The sequence below is a fragment of the Dermacentor albipictus genome, chromosome 1 (genome assembly GCF_038994185.2).
Source record: "Dermacentor albipictus isolate Rhodes 1998 colony chromosome 1, USDA_Dalb.pri_finalv2, whole genome shotgun sequence".
NCBI classification, from domain to species: domain Eukaryota; kingdom Metazoa; phylum Arthropoda; class Arachnida; order Ixodida; family Ixodidae; genus Dermacentor; species Dermacentor albipictus.
The window spans coordinates 267,937,604-267,950,862 of record NC_091821.1 but is presented as its reverse complement, the minus strand read 5'-3'; the positions used below and the strand labels follow the sequence as shown (position 1 = coordinate 267,950,862).

General features: G+C 47.0%; 1 protein-coding gene across 4 annotated transcripts in view; it reads right to left on the bottom strand.

The window, feature by feature from the left end:
- Positions 1-13,259, bottom strand: part of LOC135915879 (sushi, von Willebrand factor type A, EGF and pentraxin domain-containing protein 1-like) — a 182,205-nt gene that overhangs the window by 2,221 nt on the left and 166,725 nt on the right. For all 4 annotated transcript variants that reach the window (XM_065449090.1, XM_065449083.1, XM_065449080.1 and 1 more), the window contains one exon: positions 3,448-3,606. In XM_065449090.1, the coding sequence (XP_065305162.1) occupies positions 3,448-3,606 (159 nt within the window). The remainder of the gene's footprint in view (positions 1-3,447; positions 3,607-13,259) is intronic.

Sequence of the window (13,259 nt, the reverse complement as noted above, 5' to 3'; positions counted from 1 at the left end):
TATTTATTTTTTCACCCCCATAGTCTCCGTCAATGTGCTCTTCTCTTCTGCTTAACAGATTATTCACTCAGGAGATTATTCAGTATGATTCCATTCTACAGTTTTACTTTTCATACACCCAACCAAACAGCCTTCTTTTATACGTTGCGAAGCGCTAATGCATTTCGTGGAAAATTTTACGAACAGATATTTCGTAACTTTGTGCTAGTTGCCGGATTCTTAATGAAGAGACATTCGTAGAATTAAGCGCTTGTGTGTGTTTCTTATCATCTTATCTTTGTTCGCGCTTTAAACTTAGTAGATTCAAGGCAGGCTTGAATTGCTCAATTGTAGTAAGTGCTGTAAAGTAACTATTTATAAGGTAATTCCTACAGCTGGGTATTTAGAAAACTGCACATGGTGATTTGTCATGCAAATTACGCCCAACAGCAGCATTATTAGGCTGGTCAGTCTGACGACTCTTATGTTCTATGTGCTGAGACAACGGGGTGGTTCATGCCCACCACAATGGCCTAGTGGCTTTGGGGTTTTGCTGCTGAACACGAGGTCGCAGGTGCAGCGGCCGCGGTGTCCACATTCCTATGGAGGCGGAACGAAAAGACCTCGCATACAATGCGTTGGGGGCACGTCCTCAGTGAATCCTAACCCACGTGCACTTAAGCGACGTTGACCTCCATAATTTATTTGCACTTAACTGGTAGTTCACTCTGTTTCAGTGCTTTCTAAGTTTTCTAGTGTCCGACTCTTCAAGTAATCGAACAGAAGAGGTGGGCGCTATCGGCCAATATGCTATTTCTTGAAAATTTTCTATTAAATTTATTAAAAAAGAAAACAATTATATCGCCTAATATAAATCATGTAGTCAGTGTGAGCCCGCACTTATTATCTCCGCTCGTATTTGTCCGGCTGTGTAGCTGTCTCTTCGTGACCCTCCAGAAAAGAGTACGTCCCGTGAGCCACGCCTAATTAAACATGTTTACGTTAGATGTCCATGAATGCGAATTCCAAAAAGGCGTTCATTTCATTGCAGTGCACTTTACTGGCCTGCTTGTAGGCCCACCTCTTTCCTGCCTTTGGTGGGAAAGCTGTGTTGTCAATTAGTAGACCGCGGTGCAAGAACATCTGTGTAATGGGTTCCTGTGCCGCAACAGAGCATGCGCGTAACACATATGACTAGTTCAGGAAGCCTATGTAGCGCATTAGTGGCACATTTTATGCACTTGTTGGTGACAGATAACTATAAATGTCAACATTTCTTATGAAGGAAATTATTCATGGCATGTAGTACTTATTTTACTTCGCATTTGCGACTTGCCAGTCTTTGACAACTGACGCAAATAACAATTTGTGCGGCCGCCGTCGAGCGCATACGAGATACATGCGAAAAGAAAGACATGCCAATCTGGCCCAATACAGCAGTGTTTATATTCTTTTACACCAATTAATTTTACAGTTAGTATATGCGTCCCGCAGCCGCAGGTAGCACGAGAGTAAAAAAAAAAGAGATATGCTAAATGACACGTTATAATTAACGTCGCCACTGCTGTGAAGATACGAGAACTTGATGAGGAAGTTAAGTTACATCGCCCATGCAAATGATGGCCTGCTTTTTTCGCATTCATGAAGCGAAAGCTTTTCCAGCATACAGAGCGTCCTGCCCGGCGCAGCATACTTTATGATTTTCGTAACGGTACCTAGAAGAGCAGCGACACATTTCTGCCGTGCGCCCGTGTCGCGTGCAGTTGAGGCACGTTAAGGATCTCCTGGTAGTCGAAATTAATCCGCAGTCTCCCACTACACGGCATGCGTCATAATCAAATCGTGGTTTTGCACGTGTAAACCCCAGAATTCATTCATTCATTCATTTCTGCCGTGTTTTCACCATGGCGACGTACCAACGTCGATTGATCTCCGCGCACGACGTTGCTTGTCTCCCAGATATTTCTGCATTTTTTTTTTTTGCAAACGAAATGGCAACAAGTGAACATGCGCGCTTCACACGTATTTTCAGTGAGGGCTGTTCTATCGGCCGGCAGTCAATATAGATACTCTACTTCACAGACCTCATCCGTGATTGGTACATTTTTGCTTAGATTTTTTCACCTTAAGTGCACCCATGGATGAAAAGAAGGGCGCAAGATATCACGACAGATTTGTGGGGCTTCCCACAGAAGGCGTCTATTTCAGGTACAGTAAATATCTTCGCCGTGTTTTTATTTATGTTTACTAACTTTGTCACGCCCGTCAAACACACATAGTGCTATAAATACAGCACATACGCTGCAGGACATTTTGTATGCATGCACCGCATGTTGTGTTCAGTTTTTTTTTCTTTTTTGAAGTGGTACGCAACAGCTTCTACATTACACTAATGGTGTAACATTAAATCATATTATCTATTACAACGCTTCACCTGTCGTCACAAGAACTCATTACGTTGTCATTTCCCAGTGCTAAACCATGCTGTGTTGCTGTTAAGACTACTTTAAATAGCAACAATAATTAGTCTCTCTTGTAGTTAGTCTGCGATTCTACGTTTATAGGAATAACAACGTGTGCTTCGAAGTGCGCGTGGCGGTTCTTTTGCGAAGAGCAGTAGCGTGGAGTAAACCAAGGCATGTCAAGTGTCCCGCCCCGGAATGTTTCATACACTATAGCGATCATTGCAGCAGACTCTGCATGGAGAGAGCGGAGCCATTAAGTCCAGCACCCTGCAAGTTATCTACGCAGTCTGAACAACTTGCGCGATGCGCGCAACGAGAGAATTTCTGATTTTTCTAAGGTCTACAGGCCTTAATGAGACTTTTTGAACAACTTCAGCGTACGTGCGTGTTTGTAGGCGTATGTTCTGTTTGTGTGTTTGTTGTGTGACCACTGTGTATAATCATATTTCTCACCCTACACCTGGATTAGCGTGCCAGGCCGTCAGCCAGGCTAACATCTCCAGTTTTCAGTCTCTCTCCCCCCCCTCTCTCCCTCTCTCAATGCTGTCTCGCGAATCTTTTATCCACAGAGACTGCGTGCTTTAGGGACTTGTCTGAATATATGCCACTGTGCTCACACCATTCAAGTCGTTTTGTCCTTTCGAATGAAAACAAACAATGTGTACAGGTACCTCCAAGGAAAACTGATAACTGGGACAGTTCGTGCGGTCGTGTATCGTCACAGGCCGAAAACAGAGGTCTATTTACTTCTCGTTTTTCGTCCGCTCTCTTCTTCAGCATCACAATATGCACTTCTACTGCTAATAATAAATGACAAACATGTAAGCTAAGGTGGTCTCAATGAGTTATCAAGTGGTTCGCAAATGACTCTCTAACTTCGTTTTTTTCCATCGTTGACCATTATGAGTGAGGCGTAGCACACATTGCAGATGCTTTGGAAGAGTATTACGGCCCATCTCACAACACAAGCTAAAGATAGCTCGAGCCAGAGTAAAACGCCTACCTCGATAATGTTGCTGGCAGAGGCAGGTGTAGCCACCCCTCTGGAGGTAGCAAATGCCCTGGTGCCGGCACGGGTTTGGAGAGCAAGGTCCGTGCCTCTCGTGTGGTTGCCACGCAGGAGCGTCCCTGGCCGGAGGAGGCACGTTCGGGCCGGCGAATTCTGCAAGTGAGCGAGGAGACTATGAAAGGAGACGTCTTGGGCTTTTCACTTGTTCATGATAGCTACTTCGGATCTCCTCACCAGTTCAGAGCGAACTAAGTCCGGGCCCACGAGCTTTATCCTCTATATTTTGCTGACGGAAAGAGACAGACCAAAGTACTCGGAGTTGGTGCTGATGTTGAGCCCCTTAAATGACCAGGAATGACCCACTGCTCGTTCTAAAAGAGTCAAAACGGGTTTCTCATGTTTTTCTAGCGTCGAGCAAAGGTGGCGGTTTCTGGACACGACCGGGTGTTCCTCTAAGTCAGGGGTTCCCAAATTGGGTTCCGCGAAACTCAGGGGTTCCACGAACGGCATTCTAGGATTCCGCGAATGGTCAAAACGAATGCGACTCCATCCTTCCCTCCATGGGCGGATCTTTACATTATAGTTTGAATTTAAAAATAAAATTCATCACATTCGCACTTCGGTAGACTTCGCGAGCAAGTTTTATACATCGCAACAATCATAGAGAGGCCATGGACATGCACTCCCCTGGGGAAAAGATGTAGGGCACGTTCCGCGGAAGTCAGAAAAGGCAGGTGAGGTTACTCAAGGCCAGAAAGTTTGGGAATGCCTGCTCTACGTGATCGGAGCTATATGATTTCAGAGGACATGATTTACGTGCGCTTCACCGGCTCAATTCACGGGAATAGTCATAAAGCGTTTATGCCTGAGAACGCAACCTACTTGGGCAACTGTCTACGCAAATTCGCAACCATAACTCTTTCGAGCTCTCATTCTTGTTCTGGTTGTGTAGGAAAATGAAGCTGTCGAGTAAACTTTTATGCATGGTTTGGCAACGTCTTTCTTTTTTTGAGAACACTTTGTTATTGCCTGCATGCATATATGGTGTCTTGGCTGTTCTCTTTTTGTAACGAGGCTAACGAATGCTGTCAACCTGTACATATCCGGCTTGCGTGCTACCAACTTTGTGTACGAGTTCGTTTAGAACCCACTATTTCCCACAGCCTCGGTGGTTACTCAACCACAAGGCCATACACAACAGGCTGTCCAGCGTAACCTGAAGTTTTTCCACCAGATAAACGCAAATCCAATCTTGAAAACTGCATAACCATACCAGACTAGCCTATATAGCGTTGCTCTTTAGGTTCTTTAAGAGGTTACAAGGTTTGTGAAAAGTACGCTTGGGGATTGTGCGAGTGTGCTTGTGTATCGTGCGCAAGGGTGTTTCAGCCTTTGAACCAAGGAAAGAAGCCTTAGTGCACTATTTGAAGTAAGTAGCGATTCTTCACGCATCACAGCACACATAAGCGAAGGCGGACAGAAATGACCCGTGTGTGCGCTTGACTGACTGCACCCTCGGCAGACTTTTAATCGCCCAGTCCTGGCCATGATTCACGCAAGTCGGTTCTTGGAAAAGGGCATCCTGTGCGTAGTTTTAACGAGAACCAGGATTATTCCGTGCATGGAGCATCTAATCATTAAATGTATTCAATATGTAGTCAGTAGAAATTGAAACAATTTTACTTCATGTTTGCTCACGACATATATGTTATTGTGAAGTGCTCTGAACACGTGGACAATACAAACTGGAACATATAAATAACAAGCGCAATTTTGTGGGCTTGCTGATGAACTGTGATATGCCAATTAACATGACATACCCAAGCGCTAACTAAATGTCTCTAGCTCAGGTTGATTGCTTCAATGCAGATTGTTTAGGTCGTGGCTCTCTTCAGAACATTGCTGTTCGCTTTACCATTCGCATTGCATGTGTCCCCAGCATTTTTGTTGTAATAGCGGTTGGTTTTCATCTTAACACCTGCGATGTAGTCATGTTCAGTCTTTTATACGGGGTGTTCCTTTTTTAAATGATACAGATTTCTTATAGAAAGGATATGAGGTAGTCAACATGCAGTTTTTGTAGATAAGTTCTTCGGCGAGGCGGACGTAATTTTCTGCTTATAACCTGAGTATCAGAAGAATAATTTTTAATTAGCTTTCTTGCTCGAACCTTTGGGACAGTTGTTTCAACGGCAAATTCATAGGCAGTCACATTTTAATGCACCCAACTTTTTAAGGAATCCAGAAAATCATGCCTCCTTGAAAAATTTATCATGGAATTTTAACGCTCAATCCAGGAAGTGTCGAAACCGAGCGTGCCGTACGTGAGTGCAGAAGAGGCGGCCCCGCCATAATATCAGACGGAGAGGCCCCGTGAGAAAAAGCGCGACGAGGTTTGAAAGTGAAAGTCTTGGCCAATTAATTACGGCTGATACTAATACGAAACGCTTTGTCTGGCAAGAGCATCTGCGGAGACGTGCTGCATTAGTATATTTCGGGACGTGCCATCATTCAAACATCGTCACACATCGTCACAGGGTGCTTCCGTCTGAGGTAGCTGCGACACATGCTCAGTTTCGATATTGCTTGGGTGGAGTGTTGAGATTCGATGATGGATATCTTGAATTAACCATAAATTTCGAGATTAAGAAAAGTAGTGCATTAAAATGTGACTGCCTCCAAGTTTGCCATTATACAGCTGTCACCAAAGCTCTAATCAAAAGTTAATTAAAGCTTGAAATTGGTCTTCCGATACTCACGTTATTAGCGGCAAAGTATGTCACTTCACCGAAGAACGTATCTGTAAAACGCCACGTTGGCTACGCTTATAGCTTTTTTTAATACAAAATCTGTATGGTTAAAAAATTCACGAAGAAACTCCTCCAGGAGTTGTCTAAGGATGCGTAAGCATTGTGTCACTTGCTCATGTCCACGCAGCCCGGTGTCATTACCAATGTTATGAAACTTGATCCGACCAGTACAAACGACAGCGCTGTGGCGAGATCAACTGCTGTGGACGGTGGTGCAAGGTGAATTGATGATGCAAGCAAACTGCAGCAGGTGGCAGCGCAAAGCGCGCTGATGAAGTTGTAGCGAAGAGACGCAGCTGTTAGAGATCTGATGCATCAGCTCACCATGGAGACGAAGATGAAGGGGGATTAGCTCCGGCAGGGGCAAGTGCAGATTCGCAGGTACGACGACGAGAAGTAGCATTCCAACAACTTTGTTTATTAAGTTGGCATTTACTTTAAGTTTACACTGTACAAATATTTACATACAGAACGATATCATACCCGTCGTCGACGGCCTGCCTGACCGGCCTGGCCTCCCTTGGTGAAGTGCGCCGTGTGCTGCTGTCCCCTTGCTCCCTTAAAGCTACTCAAACCGTTCCTTAAATGACTTTCTGAAGCATTCAAGGGACTCGCGGACCGGCTGGAGGCGCAGGCTTCTCCACCAATGGGTTATTTAGACTAATCAGGCAGGCCGACAGCATCCAATAAGAGCCAGAGTTTAAGAGGCCAAAAATGGTCGCGTAAACACTTCGCATAAAAAATCAGTTCGTCCATAACTAATCAATTTTTGACGCCCGATACAGCCGAGCGTGGAAAGGGGGCGCGACACGTGCACGTAGTCACGTCCCCGGTGCAGCGGCGTCGGCCGGGCGGGAGCACGTGCCCGAGGCACCATCGCTGTTATCTGTGCACTAAGGCTTCCCCCGCATCGAGGGGCCCACAACATTCGCAGAAAGAAAGAAAGGGGGCCCGCGGTTTGCTCTTTTCGCGACAATATACCGATCATTAAAAGCCATTGTCGCTCCTTAGCAGCTTGTACATTCGCATTGAACCGTGATCAACCGTACTCCGATGGCGGCTGCGTATGGCGAATTCGAAAGCGATCTGCGATGGGGACAGAGCGCGCCGCGCGCTGACAGCTTCGTGTACGCTGTGTTCTCGCCGCTTAGTTTGCGTTGAAGCGAGAGGCAACAAGAAGGTCAATTCGCTCGCACCTGCGCGCCCTATCTTGAAAGCGATCATCTCCCCCTCCCATGTGCAGCGCGGTTGAGGTGTCCTCTGCTGATAGACAGTTACTGCGCCGCACCTTAACTCAATTTTTCACCTTTCCACCATAAGAATCTCCTTTCTTACATGACGGATGAAGGAATGGACGAACGGACGGATGGCACGGATTTCCTCTTTGGGTTGGCATAGAAATGTAAAGAAAAAACGCTGTATAATGCTGTCGTTCGTGTGCAGCGATAGGTGTGTTATGATCGAATAAACAAAACGGTTACGCTTAGTTGGCTCGCCTATTACACAAAATTTTAGACCTCCGCTGATGTTTTTTTTTCCTTTATTAGCTTAACACGAAGTACCCAAACAATCATGCATAATGCATGGGCCCTATACCGTAAAACTATTCCAATATGTTTTTATTCCAATCTTCTGACGTCAAATTATATGGGAACTCCCTCTTCCTTTCCCTCTCGTCCTTCTTCTCCTCTTCTCCTCTCTACAGTTCTATCTGCGTCCCCTCTGACGTCACACGTTAGTAGAAAGGGAAGCGCTGCAATTTCTGCAATGCTTCTGAGCGGAGTCACGGTTAATTACGGCTGACAAGCGGCTAAAGTGGCGACGACCAGGGAGCTCCAGAGGGCATTGTGCACATTTGACATGATGGATTGCTGGAAGAAAAGTAGGGAAACGACAAAAAACGGAGATGTACAAAAGTAAAGTTCGCAATATGGGATCAGAAAATTTGGTTGTGGGAGTTCATAGCGCTTTTTTTGTCTTTTTTTCTTGTTTAACCTAGGTAGGACATTAGGCAGTATAATAGCAAGAACTCGATGGCGCAACCCACCGCCCCGTTCCAAAGGAGACGCTCATAACATCCATCCATCCACCCAGCCGTGGTGGGGTGAAAACGAGTTTCTCCCGTCGCCTTTTCTCTCTTACTCGCGCTGTCATCTATATACACACTCGGAACCACCCCACGACGCGGTGTGCGCGACAGCAGCAGCAGCAGCAGTGGGAAAGTCGAAGGAGAGAGAGAGAGAGAGAGATGACTATAGGAAGGCCGGGATGTTAACCTGTCAAGAGTCTGGTTGGCTACCCTACGCTGGAGGAAGGGAGAAGAGGAAGAGAGAGAAGTGAGAGAGAAGGTGTAGATACGTGTGCGGACAGTACTTGAAATAAAGCAGCTCTCGCAAACCAGACGCTCTGAGAAAGCACAAAAGTGCCTTCACTGCCTTCTGAGCCGATGATCGGTGGGGACGGTGCTCTAGTACTGTCTGTTCACTCATAGGACGATCATCGAATTTCCTGAATGCGTTGGACAAAGATTGTCTTTGTGCTTGAAATTGAGGACAATGGCACAATAAGTGGTCAATGTTCTCCTCGCATCCGCAAACATCACATGTAGGAGTATTAGCCATTGCAATTAGTGCTGAGTAGGCATACGTAAAGGCAACTCCAAGCCACAACCGACACAGAAGAGACGCTTCGCGTCGGTGCAGACCGGCCGGAGGTCTGAGTTGAAGTGACGGGTTTAGTCTGTGCAGTCTTGTGCACCTTGTATGTCCGGTATCACACTCTGCTAAGGAGATCTTGCGAGCTAGATTGCGAAGTTGTCTCACGGCGTCGGTCTTTGAGAGAGGAATGGGGACGCAGCGGCCTTCTTGGTTTGACATCCGAGCTGCCTTATCTGCCTCATCATTTGCTATGACACCGCAATGACCTGATATCCACTGAAAATATATATCATGACCTTTTTCTCCTAAGTGATGGACAAGTTCCACGATTTAGCATGTGAGCTGATCGTGTGTGCCATGTCGGAGAAACGGCTGCACACATTGCAAGGCCGGCCTTGAATCGCAGAAGACTGCCCATTTTCTAGCACTTTCAGCACTTGTCACATCAAGCGCGCCACGGAGAGCCGCGAGCTCTGCAGCTGTAGACGTAGTGACATGGGAAGTCTTGAAGCGCTGGGTTATTCTCATTGTTGGTATAACTACAGCGCCACCGGAACTGGTTGATGTAGTTGATCCATCAGTTTAGATGTGCGTGCAGTCGCTGTATTTCTCGTACAAAAGAAGTAAAGTTAGTTGCTTGAATGCCGATGACGGCAAGTCCGACTTTTTCTGAAGTCCTGGGATTGTAAGGTTTACTTGAGTACAGCGTACACATCATGGAGGAATGGAAGGTCTTGCCGCAGCTGTGTAACCTGACCTGAGAGAAGCACGGTGCGCGAAGACAGTCGCACTGAATGTCGTGTGGGGCCTATCTACCGGGAGACTTGCGAGGTGGTGGGTAGGGGTCCGGGCGAAGTGTCTTATGTGCACACGCATTGTTTCAATGCTAATGTGCGTTCTAAGAGTGGAATCTTGAGCGACTGCAATAACTTCAGTCGTTGACGCACTCCACGGTAGGCCAAGGCATATCTTGAGGGCTTGGCTTGGATGCTCTGGATTATATTCAGGTTAGTTCTGCAGGTGTTGGACATGACCGGTAGGCTGCACCGCAGGAATCCAATAAAGAGGACCCTGTACAGTTGCAGCATAGATTGTATTGGCACTCCCCAGGTCTTTCCTTCTAGGAACCTAAATATATAGCAAATTCGTGTCAGGCGTTTTTTCACATTCACATGAGGGATGCAGGGGAGATTTTTGTCAACGACCACCCCCAAAAATCTATGATTCGTGCTGTACGAAATCAATTGTCCGTCGACGGATATTACGTATGGAGACATTGATTTCCTGGTAAACGCCACCACTGCACACTTCTCATATGATGTATGAAGTCCTTGTTCTCGAAGGTAGGATGATGTTAAAGTGGCTGCCTTCTGAAGCTGCGCGCGAAGCTGCAGTCGCGTTACAGCCGACGTCCAAATGCAAATGTCGTCGGCATAGATGGAGAACCTAACGGTGCATTGCAGGATGTCGGCGAGTCCAATGAGTGTTAGGCTGAAGAGCGTTGGGTTCAGTACTGCGCCCTGAGGCACCCCATGGTTACTGTAATGTTGAGAGGTCGGGCCATCCTCGGTAAGTACGAAAAAGGATCTCTTATGTAGATGGTTATTTTTCAAGAAATAGACCTTGCCGCCAAGTCCTGCTGCCTCTAACGCGTTGAAAATCGCTTCGTGCGTTACGTTACCGTACGCTCCTTCAACATCCAGAAACAGGGCAGCTCATAATCTTTTGCAGGATTTCTGGTGCTCGACGTACATCACTAAGTCGATAACGTTGTCTATGGAAGAAAAGCCACGCCTGAAACTGCCATCGGGTCTGGATATACCTCGTAATGTTCGAGGTACCATTCTAATAATGCTAGAACCATTTTCTCCATTAGTTTTCCAATTCAGCTGGCAAGCGCAATTGGCAGGTATGATGCAATGTCTACAGGCGACTTGCCAGGCTTGGGCAGTGGAATTAGGTGACTGTTCTTCCATTCCTGGGAAACCGTACCTGTCTGCCAGGAGTTGTTGAACAAGAGCAGGAGCACTTTCCGAGCCTCTTCGCCAAGACTACATAGGGCACGGTAGGTTATACCGTAGGGTCCTGGTGAAGATGAACGCTTGCACAAGGCCAGTGCAGCTTCGAGTTCGTCCATGGAGAAAGGACTGTCCATGCGGGGGTCCCGTGAAATCGGTGAGTGGTGGAGCGTCGATGTCCCAGCGGAACGAGTTTCGCCAGCAATCCTCCTGCAGAAAGCTTCAGCGACGTCAATCTCGCTGCATTGTTGGTGAAGGGCCAAAGACTTAAAAGGGTGGCATTGCTGAGAGTTTCCACGGAGACCACGAACAGTTCTCCATATGTGACGCAAATGTTTTCTTGGATCCAAAGACTCGCAGAATGACTTCCATCTTTGTGATGCAAGTTTGTCCATGCGACGCTGAATTTTCTTTTGAGTTCTTCTGGCCAACCTCAAGTCATGCACAGACTTCGTGCGCCTGTATCTTCGCTCTGCACGGCGACGAACTGCACGAAGCTTCTCCAGCTCAATGTCGTATTCGGTGCGTGTAAAGATTCTGGGAAGCGAATGTGTGGCAGCCTCTAGGGCACCCTTTATGATGTCCTCTATGCCAGAGGACAAGTCATCACTACCGCTGTCTTCGACAATTGATTTGAACATTGGCCAGGCGTTGCATTGTGTGACGCCGGCTAATTTGGAGCCCGTCCGCCCGTCCGCCCTTCAATCCTAAGATAAGTGGGTAGGTAGTCACTTCCCCGCGTTTCAATATCCGAAAACCACCTGACCTTTCCAGCGAAGGATCGTGAAACAAAGGTGAGGTCCAGGCAGCTACAGTAGGCAGTTCTACGCAGAAAGGTGGGGCTTCCATCAGTTAACAAGCACAGTTCTTGTTCGGAGGCAAATTACACTAATATTTTGCCTCTCGAGTATATCTTAGAACTTCCCCAGAGATGGTGGTGGGCATTAAAATCTCCAGTCATCACCAAAGGCTGCGGAGTCGCTGTCTAGGTTCGCCGTAATCGCTCGCAGTCCAGCCGACTTCAGAGCGATATGTAGGCTCCAAGTACTGTGAAAGTGAGCTTGCTTTTCTTCACTGTCAGGCATACGTACTGGTTTTCTTGGTCAGGCGGCACTGGATGAAGGACATTCGTAAGATCACGTCGTATGAATAGGATGATCTTGCTGCAGTCTCCGTGGGTGGCGGACATGAAACACTCATACCCGGACAGTCTCATGTTATCAAATAGGGGCTTGCAGATGACGATGATTGGGAACTTGTTCGTCCGACATGCGTGACTTAAGTCCTCTGGCGTTTCACTGAAGTATCGATGCGTTCCGGACTTCGTCACGAAACGAGGGCTTCTGGAGAGCCATGATTTCAACCAAGAGCTGCAAGTACTGCGCTCAAAGGGTCCAGCACATGTAGCGCGCTTTGTGGAGACGAAGATTTCATGTTGGTAAGTATGACGCGATTGGCATTCATGAACGACCGCAGAATGTTGATGACCTGGAGATCATCAGCCAGCGTCGCTTCAGCAGTTGCCGAAGCAGTCGAAGTTGGCCGTTTTGAGGCAACTTAGGAGGGAGTTGTGCCCTCAGTAGCTCGGACATTCTTCCGGACGGGCGAGCCTCTCCACTTTGTTTGCTTTCCTTGTGCCTGTCTTGGTGGCACTGTGCGTTGACCCGGCAATCGAAATCGAAAGTCGAAGGAGGAGGCAAAAAAAGCTTCGCTTTAAAAGTTGGCTGAGTGAGGTCGTCAACGTGCCGAAAGTGCTCGAAAACGTTACATGGCCACGCAAAAAGTTTTATTCTTCGCAAATGAGCCCATGCTCTGCGGCAGGTGCGAGTAGCCAGTGCCTGAGTGGTCGGCAGCAGCCATCTTTTATTCCTTTCGGAACAGGGCAGCCTCCGGCTATTCAGAGAAAAATTCAGTTTTGTTCGGCATATTAATGCATCTTTAACGCGCACACGTCACTTTGACGCTGTGAGTTTTCGCGGTTTCGTGACGTCGCGTGACAGGCAGGTGAAGTGGGCGCAACCTGAAAACTTTTGACCAATAGACGAGGGCTAATGGCGAAAAGGCGTCGAATCAGAAACAACTATTTTTCTATTGTTCAGTCCAATCATGCGTAATCAGAGTGCACACTTCATATCAGATGGGGAGCTATCGCGGTTTGCGTGACGTCGCGTGACTGACAGGCGAAGTGAGGGCGGCAAATCGTAGAGGGCTGATTGCAGAATTGAATAGAAAAGTTTTGAATAACTTTACGTTATAGCGCCCCATAAGTGCATGCAGTTTGTGAAATCTGATCACTACTTACTCATTTTTACTTATTTTAC